The 18,724-nt window shown below is 32.9% G+C and overlaps 1 protein-coding gene across 1 annotated transcript; it reads left to right on the forward strand.

Moving 5' to 3' along the window:
* Positions 1-4,672: 4,672 nt before the first annotated feature.
* LOC128205957 (protein draper-like) lies at positions 4,673-13,678 on the forward strand. Its single transcript, XM_052908037.1, has 6 exons — positions 4,673-4,706; positions 9,363-9,499; positions 9,867-11,630; positions 11,955-12,072; positions 12,301-12,338; positions 12,717-13,678. Exons 2-6 carry the CDS (start codon positions 9,439-9,441, stop codon positions 12,845-12,847), a joined length of 2,112 nt encoding a protein of 703 aa, XP_052763997.1. The 5' UTR covers positions 4,673-4,706; positions 9,363-9,438; the 3' UTR covers positions 12,848-13,678.
* The last annotated feature ends 5,046 nt before the right edge of the window (positions 13,679-18,724 follow it).

An 18,724-nucleotide genomic window follows, 5' to 3' on the forward strand; every position in this document is an offset into this window, starting at 1 on the left:
GATTCCTCCTAAAATCATCATTGCTGGCAAAGATACTCTACAAGTCTCCATCCAAAACATGGCCAATAAAATTATAAGCCAAGGGTAATTTCAAAATAGTCTTAAGCTAGCATAAGTTACCCTTATTTTCAAGAAAGGAGACCCTTTATTGAAAAGAACTATAGACCAGTCAGAATTTTACCATCAATGTCCAAATTATATGAACGGGTCATAGTGAGCAACTGATTAGTCATTTGATAACATTTTTTATCTCTTCCTTGCAGCATTCAGAACAACATTTATATGTCAAACTACCCTGTTAAGGCTTGTGGAAGACTAGAAAAAAAACTTAAATAGAACAAATATGTTGCCTGCCCCATGATATAATATTAGATAAGCTTAATTGATGGTATCTCAGTCCCAGCATGTAAACTTATGCACAGCTATCTTACAAACAGAAAGCAACGTGTCAAATTACCAGTGAGTGGGACTCAATCCTGAAAGGCGTATCACAAGGATCAATATGAGGGCCTTTAGTTTTCAACGTCTTCCTAAACGACATCGTCTACTTTATCAATAATGCATCTTTGTATAATTTTGCAGATGACAATACTCTTCTGGTTGTGATAAAAAAAATTATGTTGTTAAGACCACTCTTTACTTGCAATCAAATGCAGTCTAACCCTAACAAATTTCAAGCAATTTCAATTGGCTCAAAGTCTGTTAAGGAAATAAAACAATTCAATATACTTAATCACACCATTGTTTCAAATGTCTGTATGGTATCTCACCAGAATATGTTCAAAACCTTGTAGCTTTTAAGACATGTAATTTTAATCTCAGATATGAAAACCGTATAGATGTTCCATAAGTTAGAACAACTAAATATGGGAAAAACCCGTTCACTTTGATGCCAGTCAGGTATGGAACAGCCTCCCCAAGGATATAAGGTGCTCCCAAAACTACCTGGAATTTCGAAGACTGAGTCGCACCTGAACAGGTCCCTCTTGTAAATGTTCAATGTGCAAATAATAGCTTATTGCTTGAAAAAAATAGAAGAAATTAAGATTTATAAGATGTTTCACCAAAAATATTTTATCCTTTGTCTTAACGGAAAATGAGTTTTGTTTTCCGTGGGATGGCTTACACCCACTGGACAAGATATGGCATTTAAATACCAGAAAATATTTAACCGGACATTTTGAATAAAAATAACAAATTATGAAATTAAGTAACATGGGCTAATATCTATTTATGGTTGTTTCAAATTTATACAACATCTGTCGAACACATACAACTACTTGTGTTTTTCTTCCGGCAAGTATTTTGTTTATGTGTTTCGACTTTAATTTTTCAATTAAAATTATTTTACAGTGGTAGGTGTAATATCAAAATGACATGATAAATATAATACCTCCTCTGAGCAATACTTTCCAAACATTGTTCTTATCAAGACTAGTTATAACTTTTTTTTACCAACTACACATCGATGTATAATTCTGATATCCCCTTGTATAGTGCTACTTACAGTTTTGCTATTTCTTTAATGTATTACACTTTTAAGATACACTCTTGAAAGACCTAACCACTTTTCAGTGGTATGTCAACTAGTTGAACTGTGCGCGTGTGGATTGCCCGTACAGCTGGGAAAACCTGTGGATGTTATCACTGTTCAATGCTCTTATCCAATTTACTATCTGTAATTGAATGCAATGTGATAACGAACGGCTATTGTATATACTTTTGTTTCAATATTCGTTCATTTTAACATAATAATATGCTTTTATTTCAAGGTCCCAAGTTTATTGTTATTTTTTTAAATGTTATGTATGTCTGTTATTCATGTCGGAAAATAGCTCATTGAGCTATTTTTTTCTTGTGTACACATACCTGACTGTAAATAAAGATTCTTGTATCTTGTATCTTGTAAGTCTTGAGCTTGAATAAAAAGTCATAATCATTTATCAATGAATCTCCAAAACAGTTGACCTTTCACGGCCGCGGTCATCTTGATTCACCGCTGTCGTTGTGGAGCACATAAACTTTATATAGGTCAAAGACGCCTACATCCATTGACACTATTGTTGCATATTAGGAGGGACTTTTCAACTATGTTACTCAATTCTGCTATGTGTACCATGTAATGCAAATTATCAGATAGGTCGTACAAACAATGGCCATTCTTAAGAAAGTAAATGTTGAAACCTCCAGTGAAAATGATATATATCATTATCTGAATCTAATTTGCATATATCAATAAACATCTTATTGATATGACCCCAAAGGATCTGAGTGTTAATAGTAAATAAGTAATTAATAGGCAATTTCCGTAGATTGAGTGGATATAAAGCTTACGGAAATTAAATGTTGTAAACAAATGCTTGAAACTCCATCACAACAAACGATAACAATCATATAATTATATTGATTGTACTAATTGGATTTATCATAGATAAATGTGTTGTTACCGCAACTAAATAAATTAATGTGTTTGCTTATATTTTTGGTACGCTTTCAAGCATGTTCGATTATTAAAAATCCCTCCTATTGCACATTTTCAGTATGTCTTCAAAGTTTAAAATTACAACAAGATTGCCACCACTAAATTTTACACTATAGTAGAGACATGACGAAGTAATTCACAAGAATAATTTTGCTGTGGTACGGAATATAAGCATTTCAAATTGAAAGCATTTAACATGGTGGTGAATGGAAATGATTGGTCTAGGCACACCACGTGACTGCTGACTATCTTATCATTGGATAACTTTGCTCATAAGCCGAGTTGTGTACGGTTCAATGCGTATACTTAATCATGATTCAGTTAAGGGCGCAGATCCTTTAACTTTTTATGTAGGCATGACATTTTATTTAATACATTACTGTATTTTCGCTACGAAACAGTATACAAATCAATAAACTTAACTAAGATGTATTCATATTTTTACATTTATTTGCATTATATAATAAAAAGAACTTGGACAAGCCAAGCATAAATGTTGTACCTGTTCAGTTAAGATAATCTAAAATTAAAAAAAAAGAATCATGTATGTTTATAAATGTATATCTTCTCTATGATGGAGAGTTTTTGCTTCAATCTTGTTGGATGTTGTAAGTTTGGCACATAGTTTTGATACTCGCATGACTCTCTATAAGACTAAATAGATAGAATAAAGAAATAGTATGGATAAATCAGACGTCAACATGGTATTACACCATATTATTGACATTTTTGGTATAGTTTCGATAGAATAATATGTTGTTTTAACACAACTAAACTTAAAACACAAACACTTTTTTGCTTTGAGCAAGACTTGTGATCTATTTAATTTTCTGAGGCAGACTTTAATCAAATTACAATTATACGTATGTACCAAAAACTGTTGTACCATACAACATCTATACACAATGTTCGAATAAAACAGCGTTGTACAAATTATGATATTCCAAGCCAGGGTAAAAAAAAAAAGCGATTAAAACTGTTTGTAAAATAACTCTGGAAAACTGTACCTGAATACCATATTGCTTCAATGTTCATTCACATTTTCTATGACACCAAAATGTATCCGTATTTCATTACTTCGTCAAGACGTTTTAAAATATTTCAATTTCGTGACCTTTGTTTTTTCTAACAAACAATTGACATGTTTATATACATGTTCCTAATGAACTTTGTTATAATCACATACAATGCAAAAAACCCATCTTTGTTCCAACATTATACGATTCGAATTTGAATTTAATCTAATTAACCGATCGAAGACTAGCTTGGAACTGACCGATACAATAAAACCCCGTGCATATTCCCGCATTTTCCCTCGACTGACTATACATCACGTGACATAAAATTCTTCAACAACACGCACACACTTTACTTTTGTAATGAACATTATGTTAAGACATATGTTCTGTGCTTTATAACGTAACGCATAGAACATACAAGTATAACAACTTCCTTCCTAAAAGGATGTTATAATGTCAAATATTTACTCAGAACCCTGCACAAATCTAAAATGAAAGTATCCGGCAAAATCGTTTTTTGCGTTTATATGCAACAATCAACCGTGGCCAATTCCCCCCTGCATTAACGCTCGTTGGAATTTCTTTAATAGATAAACACCCTTTGTCTCTCGGGTAAATCTCGTCACATAAACACGTCAAAAAGATGCGTCGGCAAAGCTAGCTAATTAAGTACAATAATATATTTTGCCCTTTTATATAGGGATTTGATCATTTTCAAACTCATTTTTAAGACAAATTAATTTCTTTACGTTTCTACTGGTTTTGAGTTTTTCCTAACATACTGTTAATTTATTTACATTGTATATGTATTGGGCAACCGTTCAAACGTATGTGTATGTGTATTTGATTATTTATGAACTTATTACTCAAGAATTTAATCGGTCATCAAAATCAATCAAAATTAAGATCATGCAAGTATGTTTTAAAATATTTATGTTTGTAATATTACCAACATTTTTTCAGTGTAATGTTATAAATCAGCATTTCAAAAGTTTATATATGTTAAACAAAGGTTTGGTGATCGAAAAACTGATGTTATCGGAAAATGTGAATACATAGGAAATCCGTATTTACAAGATATATATTTAAGATAATTTTTAAGGGTTTCTTAACAAGTACATACACATTTAATTAGAATAATTCTTAAGCATTTTAACAGGAGACGGATACTGTGACACTTAGATTTAAATACTTGCACAATATCTGTAAGTTTGTTATTTAATAGTTAAAAAACAGAACTATGCTGTAAATTCATTTTAAAAATACCATAACAAACATATTTCTTTAACAAAGTCATTATTAAAGAATCACTTAAATGATTAACAATGCAACATATACTACTATCAAATTAAATCATGAACACTGTTATGATTCATCATCTGTTTATTATTTTAATTGTTATCTTAAAACCTTTAACCAATTATCATGAATTGAAGATGCACTCTTACCCCACAACTAAGATGTACCACAATTAATACTATTGTTTTAATATTCCCAAAGGATTGATAAATGTTGAACACAATTGTTCTTATGAAGGACACCGAGTTTAATTTGAACGAAATGTGCATACAACACGGTATTTCTAACTTATGGGACTATAGAAGATCACAGTAAATATTTCAGCATTCACCAATCATTTAATATTTTGGCGTTTTCAGTAATTAAATACAGGGTTACATCCTTGCTATCAGTAAAACAATTTTCTCCATAAATGCATTATTTAGTTAGTAGTTAAAGGTTTATCAGTCAAACTAGTAGTAGTAGTAGTAGTAGTAGTAGTAGTAGTAGTAGTAGTGGTAGTGGTAGTGGTAGTGGTAGTGGTAGTGGTAGTAGTAGTAGTAGTAGTGGTAGTAGTAGTAGTAGTAGTAGTAGTAGTAGTAGCAGTAGTAGTAGTAGTAGTAGTAGTAGTAGTAGCAGTAGTAGTAGTAGTAGTAGTAGTAGTAGTAGTAGTAGTAGTAGTAGTAGTAGTAGTAGTAGTAGTAGTAGTAGTAGTAGTAGTAATAATAGTAGTAGTAGTGGTAGTAATAGTTGTAGAAGTAGTAGTTGGATAAGTAGAACTAGTATGAGCAGCTGCAGTAGTAGTAGTATGAATGTGTCAAGATTGTAATAGATAGCATACGTATGCCATAAGCATTAAACTTAATTCTATTTATAAACTATATTTGACTTTTTGGAAGTAATTGAAATACCAAAATACTATTAAATAATACTCATTATTTGCTTTCCTGTGAAACTTTTGAGACTCATCAGTGAAATATCAGTACAACATCTTTCTACTGATCTTATATTTTAGCCCGTTCTCAGTTTCAATCATGTTTCAGCGCGCATAGATATTATATAACTCACTGACATTAACAATTATTCTGTATTTTTATTTAGTTTAACGTAGACATTAAAGGAAAGGAAATATGTTATTGTTGTCTTAATTGTGAATGACTATGAACGGTTTATACCTACAATAGAGTGTAATGACTGTGACGATATTTTCCCAATAAGACATTCAGTCGATTAAATGTAAATACATCGGGTATTAAATTATTGGACTTATTGGACTTATGTTTATCTAGCAACATGACAATAGTTAACGGTAGATTAGGCGATGATGCGCAAGTTGGCAATTATACATATATATCCAATAACAGAAATAGTGTTATTGACTATGCAATTGTGTCTCGGGATTTATTTCCCTTAGTTAAGAATTTTACAGTTCATGATTTATACAGGTTTACGCCTCATGTCCCTATTTCATGTATATTATCAATTAATATGCCAAACGATATAAATACAAATGATCATATAAACTATGTTAAATTCGAATGGAGTCCAGAAAATATTAATTCATATAGGGCTAATATTTCTTCTTGTTGAAACGAGTTCCATAATATTGTTGATCGTCTGATAAGTGGTGACACTGACATTGATAATAGTGTAGATACATTTTCCACTTTGTTATATAATAAGGCATTTGCTTCATGTGGTAAGAGAATAAATACTGGAGTTAAAAATAATAATAGGAAATTTAGGAATGCCTGGTTTAATGGTGATTGTGAGACAGCACGGCGGGAGTTTCGAACTGCAAATAAGTTGTATAGGAAATATAATACTGATGAATATCGTAGATTGTTGTGTACAAGACGTAATGTATATCGTGGTGTTACACTTAAGGCTAAACGACAGTTTTATTTACAACAAAAGAGTGATTTGCATAATATGTCTAGAACTCAACCACAGAAATTCTGGAAAGAAAATACGCAATAATAAGCCAAAAGATAATAGCATCAGTAAAGATGATTTTTTGAATCATTTTAAAAATCTTTTTGATGGTGATGTTTTTACTAATGAGGATGTTGATAATTCTGATGATGATGATATTAGATACAGACTTTACTATAGAAGAAGTCACTAAAGCCATTAGTTCATTAAAACGAGGTAAAAGTGGTGGTGTTGATGATTTAACACCCGAAATGTTTATCGATTGTAAAGATTTATTTGCACCTGTTTTATGTCAATTGTTTAATTATATGTACAATAATTGTATTTACCCACAAAGTTGGACTAGAGGTATCATAGTCCCGGTTCCTAAAAAGGGAAACCTCAATGATGTAAATAACTATAGAGGTATTACCTTAACAAGTATATTCTCTAAAATATTTTCTATATTGTTAGATAATAGACTACGCCTGTGGGCTGATAACGACATTATACTAAATGATAACCAATTTGGCTTTAGAGGCAAACGTAGTACTGTTGATTGTATTTATGTGTTGTCATCTATTATTAATAAGGTTATTAATACTGATAAAAGAAAATTATACTGTGCCTTTATAGACTTTCGTAAAGCGTTCGATGTTGTGTATAGAAATGGTATATGGTACAAATTGTTACAATATGGTGCATCAACCAAACTTGTATCGATGCTCAAAAAAATATATGAATCAGTGAAATCATGTGTACGTGTTAGATCACAATATAGTGACTATTTTGATAGCAATATGGGTGTTAAGCAAGATGAGCCTCTTTCACCGTTGTTATTTCTGTTTTTTTATAAATGATATGGAAGATAGTTTAAGTCGAGATTGTATTGATACAGTCACTATTGACGAAATTCGTATATTTATGTTGTTATTTGCAGACGATACTGTCTTATTTTCGTATACTGAGCAAGGTTTGCAGCTCTTACTGAATAAATTGCATGTATATTGTAATACATGGGGTATAACTGTTAACATAGATAAAAGCTTTGTAATGGTATGTCAAAAAGGAAACAGAACTGAGAATGTTAATTTGATGTATGACGGGCATAAACTTGATGTTGTTAAAAATTCACATACTTAGGTGTTGCAATATCGCAAAATAGTACATATTTGCAATCACAAAAACAGTTGTCAGAACAAGCACTGCGTGCTTTGTAGTCTTTAAATCGATTGTTTGATGTTATATCTTTAGATATACGTGATAAATTAAAGTTATTTGATGCTATGATAAGCCCCATACTGAATTATGGTTGTGAAGTATGGGGTTTCCATAGAGCTCAGGATATCGAGAGAGTTCAACTAAAATTCTTGAAACAAATTCTAAGTGTTAGACAGCAGACTTGTAATGCTGCAGTATATGGTGAATTGGCAAGATTCCCATTATCATTGTTTAGAAAAATTAGAATAATTAGATTTTGGTATAAAATAAAACGTTATCCTGGGTCTCTTTTATATAAAGTTTATAGTATGAAAAATAACAATGGTATGTATATAAATACATGGACACTAAAAGTGAAGGAACTGCTCGATGAGCTAGGATTTACTTTTATGTTTGATTGTGAAAATGTTACACGACTGCAATTAGAGGCTGTTGTAAGACGGTTGTATGATAATTATTTGCAACAATGGTATACGAGTGTTAGAAACTCAGATAAATTACAATCTTATGTTGGTTTTAAACACGATTTTGTCATTGAAAAATACTTGTCTTGTATAAATAATAACAAATTACGGATGTGTCTAACTAGGTTTAGATGTTCAGCACACTGTCTTAATATTGAAGAAGGGAGATATAGGAATATTAATCGTGAAGATAGAAAATGTGTACATTGCAATATGAATGTTGTTGAAAATGAGTATCATTTTCTTTTGATATGCCCAAAGTATAGAGACCTTCGTGTCAAATATTTACCAAGATATTATTGCCAATGGCCAAATATGACCAAATTTAATACTTTGTTAAGTACTGACAATGTTAAGCTGTTAAATAACATAGCAACATATATATCGTTTGCTACAGATAGAAGAAATGCTTAATTGTATAAATTCTATTATATCATGATATTATAAAACATACTTTTCTCTTTTGATGTTATACTGATATCATTAAATTCCATCTTGTATATATGTTTTTGGCAATGTTCAATTTGAATAATGCTAATAAAATTGTGACTTGACTTGACTTAATAAAATCTCTGAATACAAATAAACAAAGTAATAAAATGAATACTACTGTGCAGGAAACGTTCAAGGTTTAAGATGACGCGCATACTTAAATAAACAAATGGCTGCATCCCTACCATAAGGGTTAATACGTGTTATACAAGTATATACCACAAACGGTAAATAATTGACTATATAGTATATAATGCAGATTTCAGTTAAAAATTGAGCGTTTTATTCATTTCGGTCCTTAATAAACTGTGTTTTGGATTCCAACTGAAGGGTTTAGTTGGGGCTGAGAAGGGTGACCACGTCCATCCTACTCCCATGGAACCTTAAGTAATTCGCCGTTATACATTATTGTTAAACTATACAGTATTAGACATATTCAAAGTCTTTAAAATAATTTATCTGTGTTATCTACATACTTTCCTACCGTTACAGAATCGAACATGTAATACACATTTCCCGGAAATTGTATATTGGATAAGCAATTAAGAACTACGATCAGAACGACAGAATGATGAAGATCAAAGGCGGATCAACCATTATTGCATTCACAACACTTCTTCTGACATTATGTAAGTGTTATTTAAAAGGCTGTTGAATTAGTACATTCATTTTAAGGCTTTTAATAACGCTGTTTATTTCTTAAGCGTGTTATGCATTACAATGAATACTATTGTTTAATATTGAATCTTGAGCTTGACCAATAATGGTACATTGTGTTATCGACTTGATTGTACACGCTCAATGCATATCATGTGTTACTATAAGACGCAACATACATGTAAAAAAACGGTCTTATTGAACAAGAAACAACATATTAGTATAATGACGAGGTTCAGCTATCAGATGTTACGGTATAATTTCAAGACAATTTCTTTTAATTAAACTGCAGAAACAAGCGATTAAATGTACGCCCATTTGTATTGATTTTACCTTTAGTTTTCCAGGCATGGTGCCAAGACTATTTCCAGTACCCCTGCATTGATAAGTGCAAGGAATCAGAGTGCGACTTACATGGAAATTGCCTGGAATGTGCTGACCAAAATTTCACTGGTGGTACATGTGATAGGTGCATTAAAGGAAAATATGGCAGTCAGTGCGACTTAAATTGCCCTCTAAATTGTCTATCTTGTGATTCTGCAACTAAATGTAGTTCATGTAAAAGAGGGTTTAATGGTATCACGTGCTCCGTGAAGTTGGAATGCCCGGATAATTGCTACAACGATAATTGTTCAAGCTTGAGTATATGCGGTTCATGTAAGAATGGATATTTTGGGGATTATTGCAATGTTTCGTGTTCAGAAAATTGCAATAACGGCATTTGCTCTCAGGATGGTTCTTGCATTGAAGGCTGTAAGGAAGGATTTTATGGACCAAGATGTGAACAAAATACTTGTCCTGTTAATTGCAAATGCGATCAAAACAACAGCTGCATTGGATGTAAAGACAATTATTTCGGGCCTTCGTGCAGTCTTACATGTAGTTCGTGTAAAGATAACCAATGCCCAGAACATCGTCTAATGGCCGAGAAATGTGATGCATGTGAAGAAGAAACATATGGTAGTCTTTGTAATGAAACTTGTCGGCAACATTGTTTAAATAATAGATGCGACCAAGACAATGGGTCATGTGCATGTGGAAAAGAGTACAAGCTGGAAGTAGGAAAATGTGTTCCTAGTTCTTGTCCCGCTAATTGCTCAACATGTACTTCATTAGATAGCTGTGACTCGTGCGTTGATAGATATTATTATGGAGAAACTTGTGAACATAAATGTACTCATTGTTCGCCAGGAACAAACTGTAGGAAAAGTGACGGCTACTGTTGGAGTGCATGTGCTGATGGTCTTACTGGTGATATTTGTGATAGCCCTTGTTACGCAGGATGTAAAACATGTCACAAAACGAATGCTAATATATGTTCATCTTGTAAAACTGGAAGGTATGGCAAAGACGCATATAACTTAACATGCAATAACCTTTGCAATACCTGTGTGAACAACTCGTGTACCGCTCAGTATGGCCATTGTGACCAAGGTTGTGTGAATGGATTTAAAGGGTATTATTGTACCGATACATGCCCAAGACATTGTTTGAACGAAACATGTGAAAGAAACACTGCTGCATGTGTTCACGGATGTGATGACGGATATTATGGCCTTAAGTGTTCATATTCATGTATGAGAGTGCAATCGAACTGCCTCGTTTGTTCTTCAAATGGAAACAAATTTAGTTCTTGTACACGGTGCACTAATGGGTCATACCCAGGATCTAGCGGGAAGTGCGTTCAATGTGAACCAAATTGTTCTGGAGGATGTAACTCGTCAACAGGTGTATGCTATGTATGTGTAGATGGATATAGGGGATCGTTCTGTAACGTTTCATGTACATCGAATTGTAAATCATGCCTTCAGAACAACGATGAATGCAATGTATGTAAAGAGGATTTTTGGGGAAGTGACTGCTTAAACAATTGCAGCACAAACTGTAAGCACGGAAATGATTCAATATCCATATGTGATATAAATTTTGCGAATTGCAAACATGGGTGTCTACCTGAATCACATGGACTACATTGTTCTCTTCTGTGTGACAAGCATTGCCTCGCTTTTGAAGGTGGGGCTCTTGAATGCAACCAAATGAATGGTCAGTGCACGTTAGGATGTGAGAATGGGTACAAACAGACGGATACAGGATGTATTAATGGTAAAATAACTTACGATACATGTTATGAATTCTCATACGATTGTGAATGCAGGCAAAAGCATGCGCTTTTAAATGCTATGCACAAACAAAATAACTAATAAAGTAATGACAAGATTGTTAACTAAAGAACGGATTGGAGTGTGCAAACTTATGGTTTATAATATTATAAGCTGATTATTTTTGAAGTGTTAAATGGAGACCTTTTAGCAGCGGAAACATTATCATTTAAATCTTGCAAATGCCTAAGTGGACTTGCATGACATTCTGTCATGTTTGTCATTTCAATTTAACTTTTATTTTCCGAACAATTTTCATCCGTCGCAGACAAAATTGGTGGTTACGGTGCTGGAACGTCTGGAGCAGCAGTTGGTTGCGCTGTTGGTGGTGTTGTCTCCCTTCTCGCAATTGCCCTTGTCATCGGGATGTTCATCTTCATGTCGAGGTATATGATTTTACGTCTAGCGATTTACTTTACGAAACAAGCTTTTAAGTGGATGGTTTAGTTCATTTTCTTGTTGGTTTTGATTAATTTTGACCATTGCAAAAAAGGTGCTTTTGAATAAATCATTCATATAAATTTTCGTCATAAATCAAGTAATGAAATAAATAATATTTCATCAGTTTTACTCTACGGTTTATTCACACTTTAACATTGATCGCTGCATTTTAGAAGACGAAGAAAGGACATTAACAGTGGCATAAAAGCAGGTTCGTATTTAAAATGAATGAGCAGACTTGACATTTCCTCAGCATGTTTACCACATTTTATTATGTTCTTGGTTGCTGCGATATGAAATCGCCGTTTCATTAACTACATATCGTAGTTGATGTTGTACCAGGATGGCATGTTTCAGTTAAATTGACATATTGTATACTAGCTTATTTCATATATGATATATAAGAGAAAGGTCTTATTTAGGTTACATATACGCACTTAAGTAGAATAGAACAAAGAAAATATATAATGTGAAAAAGCAGGTTATTATCATTATTGTAATTTGCTTTTCAGACTTGTGAATGTTCAGAATTGTAATACAATAATGGTTATTATTTGTATAAAAACATGCCATTCACGAAATATTTCAGACGCAAGAGCAGACGAAGAGGCTAGAACATACGAACAGCTTCAAGGACGGACAGAACAACCCATTTACCAGAATGCCAATGACAATGACACTGACAATTATGCAGTGTTGTTTGCAGATACAAATATTTAATTCGTTTTCCCTTTTAAATCATGTACATAACATGGTATGTGTTCTTGAGATGTAATCTATAAGAGTGTAGAATGTGAATGACCTATAAATGCTTCTGATGAAATATTAATATACATGTTCAATACGTATAACAAGAGTATTTAAAATGTCACGATGAACCTTTATCATGATCAACTATTGTCACGACTTTAAAACATCTTTACATTTCTTACCCTATGCACATATATCTCCATGTATTCAGAAGGTTTCTATTATTGGTTAAACATGCTGTCTGTGGTTTTGTTTGTAAGTTTATATAATTCCTAGAACGGAAAGTTGTAAATAACGCCGTTGTGGGCAGAGAACTGTCCGAACGATGACCTGATAGATGCCACTATATTTATTCAGCCTAATGGTTTCTGGCAGAGCCATATGATTTGCCTACGCCGACGAACGCCGATAATGTATGGATTTTACTGCAACTCGGTCATGAGTGTCAGGGTAAAGATATAGCAATAGTTCATGTAGAGATTATATCGTATGTCTTTTCAAATAATCGTCCATTTATTAATTAACTAATACTTAAATAAAACACAGAATAATTAATAAGATAACATTGTATTTACCATGTTAAGTGCACAAATCTAATACAAAGAGTTTTATACGGACTCGTATAAGGTTTAAAGAACAAGTCCTATGTTGAGACCAACTATGTTTTGCTCATTTGTTACACAGCTCAGGTTGGGTCACGTGTCAGCAGATAAAGTACACTTTGTTCAATAACTCTGTTTAATTGACATGACTTCCTTAATAAATGCAAAATGTAAAAAGCAATGTCCATACTTTACATATATTTTCTAACACCATGTTCGTTATAGATATGATGGTTCTCGCTTATTTACAAATATTAAACATGAATATGACGCGTTTGGAAATCCTAGGCATGCTTTGTTTCTTTTTATATAGCAATACAATATATAACCAGATTGTTTTCAACGTATTAAAAGTTTGGTATAGATGTTTGAAGCGACAGATTGACAAAATTGGTATTTAAAAGTACGTTTAAAGCAGACATGAATGTGTAGCTGAACAAATTGTATAAATAAGTTCTTTAACAAATAAAATATAAATGAAATGTCGCTAAGAATGAAAGAAGACGGAATGACTACTTTCTGACAAGTTCATTATAATTGCTGCTAAAATGAAATAGTTACGCAGTGGCAATTCGACATGAAAACGCCATCATATTCAAACGAGAAATAATGGCATATGTGTGTGAATGTTGCACAACATTTCGTTATCTAATTTGACCAAGATTGAGAACAGTTTCTTTGGACTTTTATATTTAAACTTTCTTCTTTATGGTGAAAGACATGACCAATACTTCTGACCATTTATGTGGACTGTTACAGTTAATGTTTCTTCTTCATAGTGAAAGATATGACTAAGACGTTACCTTCAACATAATAACCTGTACACTATCTTACTTTATGTGCATTAGCACCGACCTGCATATGGGTTTTTAAGTACATCAATGTTTTACGTTATGCTAAAAAAGTTTTGAAACTAGGTTATCAGTCGTTGTCAAAACTTAATACGTATATATTTGACCGATTTGAGAAATTATTTATCATGTGCATCATTCGCAAATTCAAACAAAATCGGAAATGATATATTATAGATTAGTTGCTCCATACACAATCACAATCCTGCGCTTCCGTGAAGTTATGTGGAACTTCGTTGAAGTAATAGCAATTGATATGTTCAGCCATCCAGCTCTCCGGGCAATGTGTATACTCGGCCAGAACTGTTTAAATATATTTAAGTATGATAGTTGTCCTTCGGAATAAAAATCCCCCCTCCAGAATTTACAATCAATTATGGTGCATTTCAGTATTGCGAGTGTTCCTATTGTCATCGGTAAACACTCTTATTAATATGTCAGAATTAGGAAGTTGAAATTATAAAGATATGCACTACACGAAACGAATATGTGATAAAAGACAAAACATTTTGAGTGCACAACATTCATAAATAAGGCATTGTCGTATAAGAAATAGTAAGGCGCTTCGTGGAGGACTGACAAGAGCTTGCTCAGCCATCAAGCCATCTGTACAAAGCGTATACTCAGCCGCAGCTGTTTAAAACATGTAGAAGAATGGCCTGAACTTTATCATGATTAAACTTATTGAAAATCCATATTTGTTTAACAGCATATCAGTTCATTGAACTATGGAACCATCACATATATATTCATTTAGAGTTATTCCGAATATACGTTGGTCGCTGTTTCATCTGACTGTTTGGGGGCGTGGCATTGTGAGCTTAGCACCCCCAACAAGACGTTTCGTTTGTCTACCACATAACGTAACTTCTGCAAATGGAAGGAGCAGCGCCATTTTGTTTTAAATTGTTATTTCAGTAATTAACAAAAGAGTAAAATTAATAGTTAAAATTATAAATTGCAGTGTACTTATTTTAGAAAAGATCAATAATTTAATTAACAACTTTTATAACCTGCTTAAACGCCCTTAATTACATTCTCTAAAATTCGCCAAATGTACCAGACAACTGTCAATACATACATTAACGACAACCCAAGGAAGGATTTGTCCTTTATGCGATATAGTAATACTAACACAAAACGTTACAGCGTCCGATAAACAAGCGGTATCGAATCTGTTCTCAAGCAGTATACAATATATATTACCTGGTATCTCACTAAAGGGAATTAATGCAAACAAATATTATCTGACTGTTGATGTCCTTAGTGGTGTTGCTTTGTTAATAAATAATACAACATCTCTCTCTTCATGTATACATTAAGTTGAATATATTCAATTAAGACCACTAAGGGCACATACTAAAAATTTGCAATATACCATGAAAAAGTTCAATTTCTTTAGCAAAACTTCTCAATGGAGTTCCTAGCAGTTACTTTCATTGCTAACATCTGTTTACATTTTGGGTGTGTTGCTTAACTCATTGTTTCTAAGTGTTACTTTGGTGTTGTTTTTCGCATGAAACATTATAATTGACATTCAATAGACACAGGCTTTCATTTTTTATATATAACCATGCTATAATTTTCCACACTTTGTCTTTTCAAACAAAGTCAGATGAAAACAGCAATAAATGGAAAATATAACAGAAAAGAACAGAATTTAAAGCGTTGACAATTTACACATCTAGCTGCTCAGTTTTCTGATTTGTTTCCCTGACCTAATACAAAGGTTATTGTTATTTTCATCATTTCTAACCCGTCGCTTTTGCTTTTTTTGCTGGTTCACAACAATATGAAACTTTGCTTGTGAATGCCCTTTACTATGGATGGTGATTGCTGGTGTATATGAGGATGTATTGATGGTGTGTGATCAGGATATACCTGTTCAAGAATATGCGAACTTGTTTGCGATGTAACGGGAGATTGTGATGTATCCGAACTGACGTATATTATTAGAAATGGACTTTTATGAGACTTTAGCATGTGCTTTCGATTTCTGCATCACGAACCTCCAGTTGGCTCGACTATGTTCGACCAATAGTTCAGTATAATACTAAAAATACTTTTTATACATTTCGTACCTTGACCTTGGCAAAAAGCCTCACTCTTGGACATTATTCTTATTGAGGTTAAGACAACGTAACATAACTACGAAAGACATGTGACATGAGACTACACGCCAATGGTCAGTATTTTAAGTATTGTCTGCACAGAGCTGCACCACGTTTGCAAAGATTATTACTTTTATATTGTGTATGTATCGGGTAAATCTATTCCAGTATATGACACGAAATGTTGCCGCTACTTACATCTTAATCTGGCAAAGAATCGGACCTACATGCTCATTGAGCCATGGCTGGCATGTTGATGAATGGTCACAATTGAACATGATCAGACGAGAAGCCAATGCAGAGCCGGAATTGCTAGCAATGAAATTCACGATTCGTTTTGGGGTTTTTTTTGGCCTAAAAATTGTTATGTATGTCCCAAAACATACTCCTATTATTGTATATGAGGGGTAAAATAACGGTCATTAAAGATGTCCTACCTAAAAGCGACATGTGCAATATACCCGAACCATATTGACAGGCGACATAAGACCAGATTCTTGAGTAATAAAATGTTTTTAAAAAACCTAAAAAAATTATATGGCCTGAAATGACGAAAGTCTTATAAAATGTCATCAATCGCCGATCATTTCGTAATAACCGATATACTTGCTACAAAATATCCTATGCTTACAAATGCCGACTTTGGAAAATTCTAGCCACTGAAATATTTCAATTAAATGACGAAAATCACACGTTGTTATTAGACCCGTATTGTAAAATATTTGAAGTTTCAAGACTACCCAATTTCAAATACTGTCATACACAATTCATTGGTCTTAACTGACCAGCTAACTCTCATAATACCCTTAGCATCAGACCGATTACATCCGAACACATACGATAGCAAATATGTACAAAACTTTGCCAATTCAAAATGTTACAGTTGTCCACATATATTGCATGCTTTTCATGCTGTAAAAGTACACAAAAATTGAAAGTTTGGCTCTTGTTGACCTTAAGTGTTACGTCAGCCTTTTTAATGATCACAGACCAAAACTTATACAAGGCATGTCCATGTTCCGCACCCCAAAGAACACAACGACTTTCTTTAAGCATATTTCTCGAAGCGCTTGCTAATTCTGCGGAATTTGATAAAACTGTTTAAAAGTAAGTTACAGTCAGATTTATGACAATTAATCAATTTCAGTTGGTTAGCGAGATCGTATAGTGATACAATATCAATGCAACATTTGGCATACAATTACCAGAGTAATGTTCAAATTTTCAAACGCAGTGTCAACAATATCCCGAATCTGACTGGTTATGCCATCTAGGTATATGTCATTGCTATTATATTAGGCGAAAAATGCACACTGTCACAATTTTTGTCTTGTAAATGGGTGCTGGTGGTCGGGAAAGCTAGAATACTGAATCATGTGTCTTCCATGTAATCCTACCTCATTTTATAAAAAGTCATAATCGTTATCAAATGAATGTCCAAAACATGTTACCTATCATGTCCGCGGTCATCTTGAATAACCGCCGACCTTGTGGAGCATATATGCTATTATAATGTATAGGTCAAAGACGCCTACATCCATTGACACTATTGCTGCCTATAAGGATGGATTTTCAACTATGTCAATGAATTCTGCTATTTGTGACATGTGTTGCACTTTATCGGATAGATTGTACAAACAGTGATCATATTTAAGATTGTAAATACTGAAACGTAAACTGAAAATGATGTATCTCATTAACTGCTTCTAAATTGCATGTATCAATAAACACATAATTTATATGACCCTAAAGGATCTGTTTGTAAACAAATAGCAAATTTTTCAAAGTGTTTATCGCTGATTTAGGATACCGGCTCAAAATGTATGCCATTTGAAAATAAGTTATTGAAGTTAAATACAATGACGTTGTTTGTAATATCAAATGAATAAATACATATAATATAATTTTGTACATATATGTATATGAGTTAAAATATATTTTAATTTAATTCCATACCATGATAATTAATAAGTTTTAAAAAAGGTGCAAATATAAATACTCGGCTTTATTAATCAATAAAATTGTTGAAAGAAATTAAGTTCTTATCATTTTATAATCATAATCATGTCACGATATGCGATTTGTGATAAATTGTTCACACCACACTGAATAGCCTAGCAAGATTGCCGGCTAAGTGGTGATCATTTGAATGGTTCAATTTCCTGATGACTTCAATGACTGATTATGCCTCTATTCAAAATGATGAGTCTGATAGGCAATTTCCTTAAATGTGTGGAGATAAAGCTTACGGAAATTAAATGTAGTTAACAAATGCGTGAAACT

This window comes from Mya arenaria, chromosome 10 (genome assembly GCF_026914265.1).
Source record: "Mya arenaria isolate MELC-2E11 chromosome 10, ASM2691426v1".
NCBI lineage: Eukaryota > Metazoa > Mollusca > Bivalvia > Myida > Myidae > Mya > Mya arenaria.

Excerpts from the sequence above, each read along its gene's own strand:
- LOC128205957 (XM_052908037.1), top strand. The coding sequence starts at position 9,439 with ATGATGAAGATCAAAGGCGGATCAACCATTATTGCATTCACAACACTT. Across the intron at positions 9,500-9,866 it reads AACACTTCTTCTGACATTAT|TTTTCCAGGCATGGTGCCAA; the intron begins GTAAGTGTTATT and ends TTTTACCTTTAG. Across the intron at positions 11,631-11,954 it reads GGATACAGGATGTATTAATG|ACAAAATTGGTGGTTACGGT; the intron begins GTAAAATAACTT and ends CATCCGTCGCAG.